We start from the raw sequence: 17,806 nt of genomic DNA, 5'->3' as shown, positions 1-17,806 counted from the left end.
TTGCTATAGCACAATATTTTGCAATTAGATATTTCTTGCTTACTATTCTGGACAAAGAAAGATAACTCTAATTAAAAAAAAATTTGTTATTTCACAATATTGTGCAATTAGATATTTCTTGCCATTGCGCAATACTGTGCAATTGAAAAGACTTGCTATTGCACAATACTTAATATAATAATTTTAGATCCTGATTTGGACCAACTTGAAAACTGGGCCCATAATAAAAAATCTAAGTACATTTTTGGATTCAGCATATCAAAGAACCCCAAGATTTCAATTTTTTTTTAAATCAGACTAAGTTTAATTTTGGACCCTTTGGACTTTAGTGTAGACCAATTTGAAGACAGGACCAAAAATGAAGAATCTACATACACAGTTAGATTTGGTATAACAAAGAACCCCATTTATTCAATTTTTGATGAAATCAAACAAAGTTTAATTTTGGACCCCGATTTGGACCAACTTGAAAACTGGGCCAATAATCAAGAATCTAAGTACATTTTTAGATTCAGCATATCAAAGAACCTAACTGATTCATTTTTTGTCAAAATCAAACTAAGTTTAATTTTGGACCCTTTGGACCTTAATGTAGACCAATTTGAAAACGGGACCAAAAGTTAAGAATCTACATACACAGTCATGACAGTTAGATTCGGCATATCAAAGAACCCCAATTATTCAATTTTGATGAAATCAAACAAAGTTTAATTTTGGACCCTTTGGGCCCCTTATTATGTTGGGACCAAAACTCCCAAAATCAATACCAACCTTCCTTTTATGGTCATAAACCTTGTGTTTAAATTTCATAGATTTCTATTTACTTATACTAACGTTATGGTGTGAAAACCAAGAAAAATGCTTATTTGGGTCCCTTTTTGGCCCCTAATTCCTAAACTGTTGTGACCTAAACTCCCAAAATCAATACCAACCTTCCTTTTGTAGTCATTAACATTGTGTTTAAATTTCATTGATTTCTATTTACTTAAACTAAAGTTATTGTGCGAAAACCAAGAATAATGCTTATTTGGGCCCTTTTTTGGCCCCCAATTCCTAAACTGTTGAAACCAAAACTCCCAAAATCAATCCCAACCGTTCTTTTGTGGTCATAAACCTTGTGTCAAAATTTCATAGATTTCTATTTACTTAAACTAAAGTTATAGTGCGAAAACCAAGAAAATGCTTATTTGGGCCCTTTTTGGCCCCTAATTCCTAAAATGTTTGGACCAAAACTCCCAAAATCAATACCAACCTTCCTTTTGTGGTCATAAACCTTGTGTTAAAATTTCATAGATTTCCATTCACTTTTACTAAAGTTAGAGTGCGAAAACTAAAAGTATTCGGACGACGACGACGACGACAACGTGATAGCAATATACGACGAAAATTTTTTCAAATTTTGCGGTCGTATAATAATATTCAAGATAATAACCAAAAACAGTAAAATTTCCATAAAATTACCAATTCAGGGGCAGCAACCCAACAACAGGTTGTCTGATTCATCTGAAAATTTCAGGGCAGATAGATTTTGACCTGATGAACGATTTAACCTCGTTAGATTTGCTCTAAATGCTTTGGTTTTTGAGTTATAAACCAAAAACTGCATTTTACCCCTATGTTCTATTTTTAGCCATGGCGGCCATCTTGGTTGGTTAGCCAGGTCATCGGACACATTTTTTAAAATAGATACCCCAATGATGATTGTGGACAAGTTTGGATTAATTTGGCCCAGTATTTTCAGAGAAGAAGATTTTTGTAAAAGATAACTAAGATTTACGAAAAATGGTTCAAAATTGACTATAAAGGGCAATAACTCCTAAAGGGGTCAACTGACCATTTCAGTCATGTTGACTTATTTGTAGATCTTACTTTGCTGAACATTATTGCTGTTTACAATTTATCTCTATCTATAATAATATTCAAGATAATAACCAAAAACAGCAAAATTTCCTCAAAATTACCAATTCAGGGGCAGCAACCCAACAACTGATTGACCTATTCATCTGAAAATTTCAGGGCAGATAGATCTTGACCTGATAAACATTTTTACTGCTGTCAGATTGCTCTAAATGCTTTGGTTTTTGAGTTATAAGCCAAAAACTGCATTTTACCCCTATGTTCTATTTTTAGCCATGGTGGCCATCTTGGTTGGTTGACCTGGTCACGCCACACATTTTTTTAACTAGATACCCCAATGATGATTATGGTCAAGTTTGGTTCAATTTGGCCCAGTAGTTTCAGAGGAGAAGATTTTTGTAAAAGTTAACGACGAGGGACGACGGACGCAAAGTGATGGGAAAAGCTCACTTGGCCCTTTGAGCCAGGTGAGCTAAAAAGTATATATGAAATATTAGACAGGTACTGATAAATAAAGTAAACTAAATTACAAAATTAGGACAATAATGTTTTGTATGAATATGGATATTGAAGATAAGATTTATATAAGTCTTCCAATTACATTATGAAGGCAGCCAAGCAGACATTCCAATATAAGAAGTTGATTTCTATACATGTTCAAACAAAAATCATATATTTAGAAGGAATTGTAAATATCTGTTTTAAAATGAAAAATACAAAAATGTATGGCTCTTTTCACATGCAATCTATTTATCTATAGTTAACTTTAGAAATATTGAATTAGTTGTATTATTAGAATTATAAATGTGAAATATATAATACTCTTGATATTCAATTTCTATTTGAAAAGTTCTAAATGGACTCACATTTTCATAAAAAAGAATTATGACATAAATTACACTAACAAATCAAAGTGCTTGAAAGCACTGAACGGTAAAGATTGCTTCAATTTATCAGTGGGAAGTAAAATTAAATATTGCATTGGTTGTTGTTAATTTAACAGCTATTCTGCTAATCAACCTCATGTACAAGCTCATTCAAAAAAGATTTAAACCAGATGCTCCGCAGGGCGCAGCTTTATACGACCGCAGAGGTTGAACCCTGAACGGTTGGGGCAAGTATGGACACAACATTCAAGCTGGATTCAGCTCTAAATTTGGATTGTGATTAAATAGTTGACACAGCATAGGTTTCTGACACAGAATGAATGTGGTCTAATGAACTTAAAAAAAATGTTTGCCTTTGAGCAATTCACTATGCTGTTGAATATTAATCCTCTCAAAAAAATGTTTGAAGAAATTTTCTTTTTATTTATGAAATCTGAAATGAAAAAAATTGACCCTCCAATTTTTTTTTCACATCCCCCTTTCCCTTATTTCAAAACTGATCTCAATTCAAATTTCTAATGAAGTTTGCAACAATAACTACTCATTTAAATACATCATAAAATATTAAAATGTAAAAAAAGTGCTTGTTATCACTGAATGGTAAAGATTGTTTTAATCTATCAGTTGGTAGTAAAAGTGAATATACATTGTATATTGTATAAAACAATGATTTAAGTTGATTCAACTACCATTCTGGACAAAGAAAGATAACTCCAATTGAAATCCAATTGGAATTTCTTGCTATTGCACAATATTGTGCAATTAGATATTTCTTGCTATTGTGCAATACTGTGCAATTGAAAATATTTGCTATTGCACAATACTGTGCAATTGAAGATTTCTTGCTATTGCACAATACTGTGCAATTGAAGATTTCTTGCTATTGCTGAATACTGTGCAATTGAAAATTTCTTGCTATTGCACAATACTTAATATAATAATTTTAGATCCTGATTTGGACCAACTTGAAAACTGGGCCCATAATCAAAAATCTAAGTACATGTTTAGATTCAGCATATCAAAGAGGCCCAAGAATTCAATTTTTGTTAAAATCAAACTTAGTTTAATTTTGGACCCTTTGGACGTTAATGTAAACCAATTTTAAAACGGGACCAAAAATTAAGAATCTACATATACAGTTAGATTTGGCATATCAAAGAACCCCAATTATTCAATTTTTGATGAAATCAAACAAAGTTTAATTTTGGACCCCGATTTGGACCAACTTGAAAACTGGGCCAATAATAAAAAATCTAAGTACATTTTTAGATTCAGCATATCAAAGAACCCCCAAGGATTCAATTTTTGTTAAAATCAAACTAAGTTTAATTTTGGACCCTTTGGACCTTAATGTAGACCAATTTGAAAACGGGACCAAAAATTAAGAATCTACATACACAGAACTGTTAGATTCGGCATATCAAAGAACCCCAATTATTCAATCAAACCTTATGTCAAAATTTCATAGATTTCTATTTACTTAAACTAAAGTTATAGTGCGAAAACCAAGAAAATGCTTATTTGGACCCTTTTTGGCCCCTAATTCCTAAAATGTTGGGACTAAAACTCCCAAAATCAATCCCAACCTTTCTTTTGTGGTCATAAACCTTGTGTTAAAATTTCATAGATTTCTATTCACTTTTACTAAATTTAGAGTGGGAAAAAAAAAAGTTATCGGACGACGACGACGACGCAGACGACGCAGACGACGACGCCAACGTGATAGCAATATACGACGAAAAAATTTTCAAATTTTGCGGTCGTATAAAAATTACTTGATGGAACATTAAAGGGGCACTAGCTACAAAATATATAAAAAATCTAAAGTTTGATTTTTTTCTGTTCAATCAATAATGAAAGTGAAATAGTGAAATAACAATTCGCTTTTTGCAGCCAAAAAGGTTCAATTTTGTCAAATTACGATAAGAAACATTGATAATAAGTTATTTTAAATTCTCCCTCACCCTGCTCGTCCGAATTTAAAGCATTTAATCTCTAAATTCAATAGGCTATAAACAAGACAAACACAGATATAGGATTAGTTGCTCGCAGTAAGATATAATTTTCTCTTGCGATACAATATTTTATTTTACTTTATTGTACATATTTCTTCGATTGAAACAATATATAAACACATGACATATAACATTGTTCCTCTTTCGCATCGTTTCTTTTCCCCCGGCTAATACCTCCAACACCTGTACGTACAATAAACATAGCAGCAACTGCACATATACCTATGTGACCAACTTCAATTCGACGTAACTGCGAGCACCTTTGATACTAATAAATTTAAATCCCAAACTTTATATAGAACCTTTAAACCCCATCCATAAAAACCGCCAAAACTTTCCTCGTGCCTCCTGCACCTAACATCAAACTTATAAATAGTACATACTGTTACAAAACCAGTATCCGAACTAGTTATACTAGTTCCCAACTATAAATAATACTACAAATAGCAAACGGGAAAAACCCTATTTCAAACGAAATAAAATACATCACTTGTAAGTGAATGAGTCGACCTCTTTAAATCCGTATTCATGTAAACTTCAATTTAACCCCTAGCTACAGATTGACAATGCATGCATTGTACGTGTACTGGTTATTTAAAGAAAAAGAATGTCAACAACGAAAGTGAAACTACGGTAAATCATTTGATTACTAATGCGATGCACATAAAATCATACTTATACGGTTAAAAGCAATGAGAAAAATCTATTTTTAATCTATAAAATAAAATCAAACAGACCTACAAAAATCCAATTGCACGTGTTGGTTTGATCTATTTATATCTTTATTTATGTTTACATCACTTATATGGTCATCTGAGGTCAAATCGATAGTTAATTAGATGGCATCTGGACTAAAATACACATGAAACGAACCTATATATTATCTACCCCATGCTTTGTAAACTGTTTATTTTAGACTTTTGATAGTTTGGATAAATGTTTTTCATTGTTATGAATCAAATATGAGAATTTGAGTCAAATCGGTGACCATGAATTTGACAGCTAGTGCCCCTTTAAGAAGTTGTGCGTTTTTTATATGCATAATAATTTTCACACACTTACTCAAACTTATGATATTGTTGATGCCAATACTATACATGTCATAAATGAATTTGTAACTTTTACCTGTTTTGAAAATTGTATATATATTTCATAACAATGTATGTTTGTCGGTTTGATATTTTGTAATTGTTTGTTATATTCAGTGGTTTATCTGGGTATTTTGGGAAAAAGGACACTGCATGGCCACTTTTGGGATTTTTTTTACGCGATTTATATAGAAATTGGGAAAACTACAAATAAACCAGAAGTCATTTTTAGTATGTATCATACTATAATTCATTAGAAATTATCTTTTTTTGTGAAAATAAAGAAAAACTACAATACATGATTCGTTGTCATTTATAATTTTATTTTTCTGTTCTTTTTGTTTTTAAATGTCTCAAGAAGGCGATCAAGCTTATCCTCTGACAACTCTAAAATTTCCCCCTTACTACTAAAGTCAGTACTACCAAACGGAAATAACTCACAATATTTGCAGACGTATCCCTCTAAGGATTCATTATAGTATAACCATTTATATGTCATTTCATACCTCCTTGCATCAAAAAGTCTTCTGTCTGATACATCATATACTTTTTATCATTAAGAGCCGTTTTACTGTCAGTACTACCCAACACAGTCATGACTTTACTACTACTAGGTTTCATTGTTGGTATTTCATTATTTAGTTTACAGATTTCAGTTTGAGTTTGGAATTTACAAGCTTGGTCCTCAGGTTGTATCAGTAGCGAATCGGTATTGGTAATTGACTTTGATCATCATTTGAAATTAAATAGTCATTGGAAGAAACATCAACAACATTGGTAATATTTTCAATTGATTCAGTCTCAGATAACGCTGCCTCTGACTCATTACATGCAGTTGCGGCATCGTCAATTACAGCTCTTGGTTTGAAAAAAGATAAGATTTTATGGGATTTGTTGCCGTCGGCGTTTTTCAATTTCTTCAAATAGTATTTACTATTGCGAGACGACATGTTTACAAAAGGAAAGAAGTTAAAAAATATTTTATTTTATTATTAAAATTAGGAGCTTCTTAAAGCGCACATGTGATAAGGATTTCCCGCTTTTTTTACCTTTTGAAGTGAAGAATGTAGTTTTGGAAAGGCTAAATTGCGGATTTCAATCCGGACTTTTCAAATATGAAATTTTGACTACGTTTTGGAATTTTTACACATGAAATTGGGAAAAATAATGGGGTTTTGCTATTGGGAATGGGTCCGAATACTGGACTCAGTGGAATGCTAGAAAAATCCATGATATTTCATTGTATTTCATGAGGGCCTCAAGGAAGATTAGCTTTATAGCTAACTGTGTAACCCTCTTTAAATAAAGAATTATTATTATTATATTATTATTATCATTATTATTATTCTAGCAAAGGAAGATAACTCAAATTTTTAAAGATGAGGTTAACAATGACATAATTTATATTTATAGTACAGATATTAGATTCCTGCACCTTGCAAAAGTTGTGTAATTTTCTTGACAAATGAAATATCATTTTGTGCCTTGAATATCTGAGCATATATTACCTCGATAAATTTCTGAAATATTCATGGATAGTAATACCAATGTGTTTTCAACTGATCGGGCGGAGCTTAGGTTTCAATTTGCATAAGGACAGTCTATTTGAAGAGGTGTGTGATAAGGACCTATCACCTATCAGTGTCACCAAAATATTATAGAATAACGTCATATGTAGATTTTGCAACTGCTGTCGTTATAGTTTACTTTCATACCCATAAATTCCAAAATGTGACAATTTATACATGTTTTTAAACAACATTTTTTCAAGAAAATTAAAGGATGCGTCTCATTCATTTTGCAAATACACATATAGTGTTTACATATTTTAACTAGATCAATGACAATAACTGGACACTACATTGATGATTTTATTCTAAAACACCTGTCTAAAGATGGAATAATGAGTGGTCTATAGTGAGCGAACTGGTTAAACTCTGCCCAGTCAAATGAAAAAAATCAAGTTATATGTATAGAATGTTATGATCAATGCACAATATTTTGTGTATCAAAAAAGGTAGTGATCAGCCTTGGAACATTTAGATATCAAGTCAGTCCCATAAGGTTTTGATTGTATTTTATGCAATCTTTACCTAAAAACCACCACTGATGAAGCTGAGATCATTGGACAAAATCACAAATGAAGAATGATTGATCAAGGCAAAAGTTCACAATATCCAGTGGTTCAATACAAAAAAAAAAACCAATTTGAAATCAAAATAGCACTGAGTCAATAATCATGCATATTTGATAGAATATTGCAGAAGTGGTGTAGTTTTCTTGGTTTTTCTAGTCTGGTCTGGTTAAATCCTTCAAAAAAATACCAGCTGTTAAAAAAATATATGCTTTACTAATTAGTCAATGATAATTACCGCTTTATTTGTATTCTGTAGAAGAGCAAAAATGGAAAGTCTATCTCCATTAAATACATTAGGTTGTTGTGAAGGGATGTTTGTAGCTGTGCATCCTTTAGGAAGATTCCATTCCAAAACAATATCTGCCAAACTGTCTTCCATTGAAAACTCTAAAGCTCTAATCACCTATAAAATAAAAGCAGCACTTTAAATTCTTTTGGGTCAGAAGTGCTTTTCTGGATTCACCCTCATCATTGATAATATACAATGCTGCAAATTCAGAAATTATTGTGTTCCTTTATTATTGATTTTTTTGAAGAAAGAACAAAAATGTAAGATTAATTATTGTTATTTCATGAAAATCTGCATACAGTTGTATGTATTTGACAGCAGAATGTGTAATTTTGTAATTAGGATGCTCATCACGTTGGATTATTCCCAATCATAATTTCTAAATTTACAGCATTCATATAGAAAGTAGCATGGTCAACTGAATTGATAATCATTGGCTTTTCAGTTCAAACAGTAACCAGATGCTCCTCAAAACGCAGCTTGATACGACCACATAGCATAGGTCAAATCCTGAAAAGTTGGGGCCAGTATGGACACAACATTCAAGCTTGATACAACTCTGAATTTAGATTGTGATTAAATAGTTGACTCAGAATAGGTTTCTGACACAGAATAAATGTGGTCTAAGAACTTAAAAAAAATAAAATTGAATTGGACATTTACCTATTATGGTCCAATATCCAAAATCTATATACATGGTTAGATTCAGCATATCAAAGAACCCCAAGAATTCAATTTTTGATTAAATCAAATAAAGTTCAATTTTGGACCCTTAAGAACTCAATGTGGACCAATTTGATAAAGGGGCCCAAATATCAAAAATCTAAATACATGGTTAGATTCAGCATATCAAAGAATCCCATATATTCAATGTTTGTTGAAATCAAACAAAGTTTAATTTTGGACCCTGATTTGGACCAACTTGAAAACTGGACCCATAATCCAAAATCTTAGTACATGTTTAAATTCAGCATATCAAAGAACCCCAAGAACTCAATTTTTGTTAAAATCAAATTTTAATTTTGGACCTTTTGGACCTTAATGTAGCTCAATTTGAAAACAGGTCCAAAAATTAGGAATCTGAATACACGGTTAGATTCGCCATATCAAAAAAAAAAACAATAATTCATTTTTTGATGAAATCAAACAAAGTTAAATTTTGGACCCTTTTGGCCCCTAATTCCTAAACTGTTAGAAAGGTTGGGATTAATTTTTATTTTTGGAATTTTGGTCCTAACAGTTTAGGAATTAGGGGCCAAAAGGGTCCAAAATTTAACTTTATTTGAATTCATCAAAAAATCAATACTCCAAAAATCAATCCCAACCTTCCATTTATGGTCATAAACCTTGTGTTAAAATTTCATATATTTCTATTTACGTATACTAAAGTTATTGTGCAAAAATCAAGAAAATTGCTTATTTGGACCCTTTTTTTGGCCCCTAATTCCTAAACTGTTGGAACCAAAACTCCTAAAATCAATCCCAACCTTCCATTTGTGGTCATAAACCTAGTGTTTAAATTTCATAGATTTCTATTTACTTATACTAAAGCTATTGTGCGAAAACCAAGAAAAATGCTTATTTGGGCACCATAATAGGTTTCCGACACAGAAAAACTGGTCTAAGAAATTGAATTGGTTATGTGATTTGAATTGATATTCATTTTTTTGCTTTTGTGCAATACACTATGGTGTTGCATATTGATCCCCCTTTATCTGCCCCAAAAAAAAAATATTTAAAGAAATTTTCTTTTAAATTTCTGAAACTTGAGAACAAATTGTCCTCCACCCCTCACCCCCCTTTTTCCATAATAAATTCTTTCCCTCAAGATATGGTCATGATCTCAATTCAAATTTACAATGGTTTTTGCAACCATAATAATTTAACCCATTTAAATACATCAAAAAACAAAATGACCTACATAATCACAGCTAAAATTAAATTACCTTGATTAGCGTTTTTAAAATAGTTACTCCTAAAAATGAATTGACAGCTAATCACCACAAAACAATATAACATTTCTTTATTATACATAATTTAAAAGCAGTGTAAAGAAGGTAATTCAAAATGTTGTGTTTGAATTACTTCCCTTACACTGCTTTTAAATTATGTTTAGTACTTAAGTCATTGTTCATTAACCTGGACACCCTTGTTTTCCCCCTTTTTTGCCCCTAATTCCTTAACGGTTTGAGCCATAACCCCCCCTCCCAGCCAATTTTTACCATCCCTTTGTAGTATGAAAATTTGTGGTCATAAACCTTGTGTTTAAATTTCATAGTTTTCTATTTAAGAAATGACTGTAATATTTTTTCTGTCTACGAAGAAATGACATAAAAATTTGGTGCAGTGAATTACGCGCGTAGCGGGTTATTTAACAGTGCGCACCACATTTTTTATGTTATTTCGAATAGACAGAAAAAATATTACAGTCATTTCTTATAATTTAATTCTAAATTCCATTTTAAGCCGTAGAAAACCATGAAAAAACGTTTATGACGTCACGGTCACATGACTAAATTATGTATATGGGCGGATAACAAAATAACGTCAGCCAATCAGAGGATGCGTTACATCCAAAATTAAATTATTTACTGATATTAAAGTTAATGTGCAAAAACCAAATGTCTTCGGGCGATGCGGACAACGACGACGTGATACAAATGTATGACCGCAAATTTTTTTGTTATGCAGTCGTATGAAACAATCGAAAAAAATGTATGCAAACTAATATTTTATGATCAGTTAAGTAAACAAAGCATAGGCAGTGGAACAAAACATTCATTTCGCTTGGCACTCCAACTTAAAATTAGTGTTTTTAAATGAAGCTATGAAATTTGAAAAGGGGGGATGGGGTTTGATTGATTTTCAATAATGAAATAACTTCTTGTTAAAACTGTTTTTAAACACCCTTTTTTTTTTTTATATAAGTGAGCACTATATGAATTAAAAGGAACCAATTATAAAAGTCCTCTACTCTTTCTGATTTTTGTTTCAGTACAGACTAATGACAAGTTATTGACGACATTCAAACCTTGGCTTTCATGTTGTCTTTTTCATCTTTGATAAATGTTGCTCTTCCTGCACCTGCTTTAGCTACATTTTTGATCAGACTTGTAGAAGCTCCATGACCAACACCAAATGTAAATACCCTGTAATAAATGGAATAAACTAATCTATTAATACAAGTCAATATCTTGTTCATGATTATAATTTTTTTTAAAGTAGAATTCCCATTAAAAGCAATGGCAGAAATTTACAATACCCTGCACAATACAATGAACAAAGCCTGAACCCTCACAAAAACCAAAGTGCATGTGAGCACTGTCAGTAAAGATTAAAACCTTTGACATGAATATATACAATAATTTTCATTTTACAAAGATTCAAAGACATCAGTTTTCCAATTTCCTGCTATGCTTTAATAGTGGCAGGAGCTAATAATGCCATAAAAACTGAATTAAATATATAGTTTATGAAATTATTCAAAATCATTTCAAAAGTTTATTTTAGAGAATTGACAAGTCTAAAGACTTTGATTTTTGAAATCATTATTTACCATATACATATGTAGCAAAATGAGTCACACCAATATATATTAAATGTTTTATTAACTTGTTTTGACAATACCCCACCTTGAATTATGAGAATTTTGTCCAACTAAATTTACAACAGCTTCAGTATTGCCAACTTCACCATCTGTCAACAGGAAAATCTGAAACAGAAATTATTTACTTTGAAATAGAAAATTACTAGATCTTGGAGAAATTTTATAACGAGGGGGGGGGCAGAGGGGTCTTGATCTTGAAATCCCGGGCTTAAAAACATGAAATCCTGAGGTCCTGAATTTAAAGAAATTTAAATCCTGACATCCTGAAATTCGAAAAAAAGAATTCCCAGGCTTAAGAACATGAAATCCTGAGGTCCTGAATTTAAAGAAATTTAAATCCTGACATCCTGAAATTCGAAAAAAAGAATACCCGGATCCCAAAGTCCAGAGCTTATAAACACTTGATCCCAATGTTACACAATAGAGCTAAGGGACGACATCAAAAGTTCAATGAAGGATAAAAAACTTAATTCACACAGTTTTTTCAATGACCTAACTTAATTTGGGAAAAATTGATTGACCAATATGGATGTATGTAAAAATCAATGTCAGATAAACAAAACTTGCAGCAGTTTAACTCCCCCCAACCCCCAAACTATTTGATTTAAGTTTTTATCATACATTGATCTTTTAATGTCGTCCCTAAGGGCAACTAAAGCTTATTAGTAGATAAGTTTGCTGAAAAAAATAGGGAGGGTGGGAGGATTTTATTTTTTTTAAATCTTTATTTCCTCCAATACACTTTGGTAATGTGTTATTAATATGCAAGGGTATTAATAAATATCATATAACGTAAATATAATGAATTCAGTATACTTTAAATCTAAAATGAATATTTCCTATTGGCAACCACTGTTCTTATTGCCTTAGAAACCTTTTTTTTTTTAATAAATAGCCAAAATGAGAAGAAATGCTTTTTTTTAGGACTTCATACATTTTTGTAGACAAGTGTTTCTTCTGCTTTCTAATCCATGGTTTATAATGCCCGTAATATGATGCATGTGCATTTGTATTATAAGTACAGGGTAAAATGAAAACTCAAACTGTGTTGAAAATACTAGGGTTGATGTTTGTATTCTTCTGTGTGGTGCAAATATAAGTTTATAATCGATCAGTAATTATAAACATGCATTACTTAAAAGAAGTTTTTTAATGACTTTTCTGGTTAGCTGGGGAGAGAGGATGTTTGATCTTTGTCAAACAAAAATGCCAGTTTTGTTGTATATCTTGTTATAAGTTGGTCGATTTTTTGTAATCAATGTATGGTCTTTTGTAACAGACTGAAACCTTGCAACATAAGGTACCTGCATGCAAGGTAACTTCTGATAACAATCCCTTTCTAAAAAACTGCTACTTTTGTGGAAGGCTAGACAAAAAATGAATTTTGAAACAGGATGTTTTGAATCAAATGAAATTATCTGTTTGGTTAAAGGAAACAGAAATGAACAAAATCCAGAAATCCTAAATTTTTCTGGCAGGAAGATTTCAGAGGGGTGCTTGGATGAAAATCAATTACTGTGGATTCACAATTATTCGTTGGATACTAACTTTCTTGAGTACAGTTGAACCAAGAAGTCAAATGTTCAATGAATTACAAATTTCATATAGTCTTTGTATACAGAGATTGCTTAACCATGAAATTAAATATTCAAGAAGATGCAAGTTTTCCTCAATCCACAAAAGTTGATACCAACAAAAATAAATAAATCCACAGTAATTAATTTATATTTACTTATGAAGATAACATGTGTATTTTTGGAAGAATTATATAGATGGTATATCAATAGCTAGCAATCTAAAAGAACTGTAGAAAATTCAGGCATTTTGTATTTTTTTTTAATTGTTCCTATTTCTTTCTAAATACCTGTCTTGGATAGTGTTTATTATTCTCCATGCTATAGATTGCTGATAATGGAGATAGAATATCTGTTCCACCCATGTTGGCCATCATTTCATTTTGATGATGTTTTGCAGCAGCAAGACTTTCCTCATTATATTGCTGACTTCTGAAAAACATATAATGAACATTTTGGTGACTTTATAACAAAATTGCCATGGATTGGATGCATGCTGATTTTCAAATTGGTTTTTAAGTATTGCTAGAAAGAATCTCAATAGATATAAGGAGAAATTTTGATGTCAATAGCTTACAATGATGATCATACTGCCATTCCAACTAATGACATATTTACTGCTGAAAATTGGTATCCAACAAATATTAATGAATCCATAGCATTTTTCATTTCAAAAATGCATAATTTTTGCTAAACTACCCAAGAAAATATTGAATGTAAAATTGAGAATGGAAATGGGGAATGTGCCAAAGAGACAACAACCCCACCATAGAAAAAAACAACAGCAGAAGGTCACCAACAGGTCTTCAATGTAGCGAGAAATTCCCGCACCCGGAGGCGTCCTTCAACTGGCCCCTAAACAAATATATACTAGTTCAGTGATAATGAACGCCATACTAATTTCCAAATTGTACACAAGAAACTAAAATTAGAATAATACAAGACTAACAAAGGCCAGAGGCTCCTGACTTGGGACAGACGCAAAAATGTGCACATATTTTACAACTTATCATTTATTGCTGATACAAACCTTTGAAACAGGTTTCACTCTTATAGGTATTTAGTAGGGGAAGGCAATACCCTATCTCAAATTAATTTGTAATGTTCTATGAACAATTTAACATCAAACATTAAAGGTAGTTCAATACCTACCTGTCAAATAAAAAACTGTAATTATTTCCAAATGACACAATATTGAAAAGACATCCAACAGGTAAACTCTTCAAGAAAAGGAGTAGAGCTGCTTTAGATTTCTCCATTCTATCTCCATTCATACTACCTGTATAGGTAAATGTAGAAATTATAACAATATCAACAATGATGAAATCAAACAAAAGTTTAATTGTGGACTTTTAGACTTCAATGTTGACCATTTTATAAATGTAGACCAAATCCAAAATCTGAATACATGTTTAGATTCAGCATACTAAAGAATTCAAAAGTATTCAAGACTTTGAATTAAACAAAATTGAAATATGTCAATAGACAATCTATAGAAAGTATTTGTAAACTACCGGTACTGTTTTAGCACCTTTTTCCTAAATGGTTGGGGCCACTACCCCCAAAATCAATCCCAACCTTCCATTCATGGTAATGGAACCTTGTGGTACAATATCATACAGATCAACAGACTTATACTCAAGTTATAATTCAGAAATATAAAAATCCAAGTTTTTTTGCCTATAATACTGAAATGAATTAGGCTATAACATCCAAAATCAATCCCAAACCTTCCTTTTGAGGTATGTAATATTGTGATCTCTACACTTATAGACAAGTTATTGTCCCTGAAACAAGAAAAATGCTTGCTGTTGAAACATGAAAATCAGAGTTTCTTCGCCTCTGATTCCTAAACAGTTAGGACTATAACCCCAAAAACCAAACCCAAACTTTCTTTTGTTGTATTCAATCTTATAGTAAAATTTGATAGCAATTCATACTCTTATACTCAGGTTATTGTCTGGAAACCAATGTCTTAGGATGACAACAGCATTGACAATGTTATAACATTATACGACATAAATATTGGTTGCAACAGTATTACCTGATCTGTCCATAACAAAGATAAATTCTCTTTTAACATTTCCACAATGATTCTTCAAATCTGGTATAAAATTCAACATCAAAACGTCTTCTTTTAATAATCCATCTGAAAAACAGTGGCATAACCAGAAAACAATCCATAAAGTTATTATAATTATTATTCTGCCTCAATTCGATCAATGTGTGTATGTGTGTTTACAGTGCAATGAGGGTTTAACTCTAGGATTATGTTTCATAGTACAAAATAATAGAATCCTTCATCTGAGACACCTTTGTACTTGTTTTTGTAATTTCCATAGAAACAAGACTACAAAAGTCAGTGCAAGAGTTGTCAATCAAATATTCTTTTTGAATCAAAGGCTTAATTGATAGTTGTTATTATATCACATTGTTATTGTCTCTTGTATTTTTGACCTTGATGCTACAGCACTTTTTTGTATTGTTTTTCTAGGCCTCAGTGACAAAGTGGTCTAAGTAGTTCTACTACTGTAATCACTAGCCAGTCAACACTGAGGCTGTGAGTTCAACCCTGCTCATGCAGGTGCACTTAAGGTTCATCATAACCTTTTGGCTAAAATGGCCGTATTTACACCCCAAATTTACTCTGAGTACAGACTAACCTATACACCTGCAACAGATTTAAGGGATGGCAGGAACTAGATATCTAAATTTTAAATGCATTTTATGTTTCAGAAAATTATAAACTTTTCTAGATTTTGCTATCCATTTTTTTCGTTCCTGCAGAAGGTGCAAAAATTAACTAAGTAGTGAAAACGATTGAGAAGCTCCCCTCATATAATCAATGCTGTGAGTAGTATTGATTTAAATGGACAATAGATGGACAATAGACACCTGTAAACAATAGGTGATTTAACAGGTTTAAACTGTGTAACTGAGTGGACCATATCAAATGAAACTCGGGTGTTTGTTTATTTTGCTATCTTCTGCAGACTGGAAAAAAATGAACATCAAAATCCAGGTAAGTTTTTAATTTTTTGAAACGTAGACTTCATATAACTTTTATATATCTAGTTCCTGCCATGCCTTAAAACTTTCCTGGATGTACAAGGTTGTCTTTACACATAGTAATTTTGGAGGTGTAAACACGGCCATATTTTTCAATTCCTTATGATGAACCTTAACTCTAATCTTACTTGACTATAGGATTGTCAGTTTTCCTATTGAAGGTATATGTAATACTTTTGGATTTTCCCATGGCCTAAAATGACCTAACATACCTTCTCTTTAAGTAAAATATTGTGGAGATGATGGTTAGAAGGCCTTTAATCTCTTTTTTACTCAGCACAATTTAAAACTTCAGCTTCACTGGACATTAGATACAGCAACAGGTATTTTACACAATGTATTTTGCTTGATGCAGTAAAAAGCTTGAATATTGATATCAATCTAAGAGTTAAATTGAGGTGGGTTTTTTCAGTTTCATGCAGCTTTAAACTTTACATTTGTGCATAACATACACATTCTATAATAGACTCAACATAAAATGGGTTGTCAGATAAAATTGTTTCATTGGTACCAAGTGTTTACCTTCCTTGGACTTCAGTGATATTCACAATTCCAGAAATATCTGTATATAACAATAACTCAAGAAATATCTGTATAACAATAACTTATGACTTTTAATGTGTTTTATGTCTTAGTCTTAAGTTATGAGAATCAAATTTAGAGCCTTTGAATAAAGATCATGATTAAACTCATTTCATTAACAATTTAATTATTTTTTCCATAAAATAACATAAATTCCAAGGTTAAAATTATTTTCTTACCTTTATTACGATCACCAACTTCCAATATTGCTTCTGGCTTAGAAACATCATCATACGACACAAAAAATTCCAAATCTCTGTTTTGATGACCTATGTCCTTTAACTTTATCTGAAATATTTAATACATGCATTTTAACCAAGTTGTTTATCAATTAAGCATCTTTAAGATTATAACATCATGAGTCAATGATTGCTGTGTTACATATTTGTTTTCTGTATTTTTTTGTACATTAATTAGGCCATTAGTTTCTTTGTTAGAATTGTTTTCTGTTTGTCATTTTGGGGCCTTTTATAGCTGACTATGCAGTATGGACTTCACTCATTGTTAAGGGCCATAAGGTGACCTATAGGTGTCTATTTCTGTGTCAATTGGTCTCTTGTGTAGAGTTGCCTCATTTGCAATCATATCACATCTTCTCTTTATGCTCAAGCAACTAAATATGGGGGGATATTGTTTTACCCTTGTCCATCCATTCCTGTCCCTCCTTCCTATTATGGGTATATAGTTATTCTGCATAACTC

At 31.6% G+C, this 17,806-nt stretch overlaps 1 protein-coding gene across 3 annotated transcripts in view; it reads right to left on the bottom strand.

Moving 5' to 3' along the window:
* The window catches only part of LOC139517344 (von Willebrand factor A domain-containing protein 5A-like), a 71,757-nt gene that overhangs the window by 36,305 nt on the left and 17,646 nt on the right, over positions 1 to 17,806 (bottom strand). For all 3 annotated transcript variants that reach the window (XM_071308283.1, XM_071308281.1, XM_071308282.1), the window contains exons 6-12: positions 17,285 to 17,393; positions 15,499 to 15,603; positions 14,607 to 14,733; positions 13,745 to 13,886; positions 11,906 to 11,985; positions 11,305 to 11,422; positions 8,220 to 8,387 (exon numbers count right to left, since the gene is read on the bottom strand). In XM_071308283.1, coding sequence (XP_071164384.1) covers positions 8,220 to 8,387; positions 11,305 to 11,422; positions 11,906 to 11,985; positions 13,745 to 13,886; positions 14,607 to 14,733; positions 15,499 to 15,603; positions 17,285 to 17,393 — 849 coding nt within the window. The remainder of the gene's footprint in view (positions 1 to 8,219; positions 8,388 to 11,304; positions 11,423 to 11,905; positions 11,986 to 13,744; positions 13,887 to 14,606; positions 14,734 to 15,498; positions 15,604 to 17,284; positions 17,394 to 17,806) is intronic.

Source organism: Mytilus edulis, chromosome 3 (genome assembly GCF_963676685.1).
Source record: "Mytilus edulis chromosome 3, xbMytEdul2.2, whole genome shotgun sequence".
Taxonomy (NCBI): Eukaryota; Metazoa; Mollusca; class Bivalvia; order Mytilida; family Mytilidae; genus Mytilus; species Mytilus edulis.
This window is presented reverse-complemented; position numbering and strand designations above follow the sequence as displayed.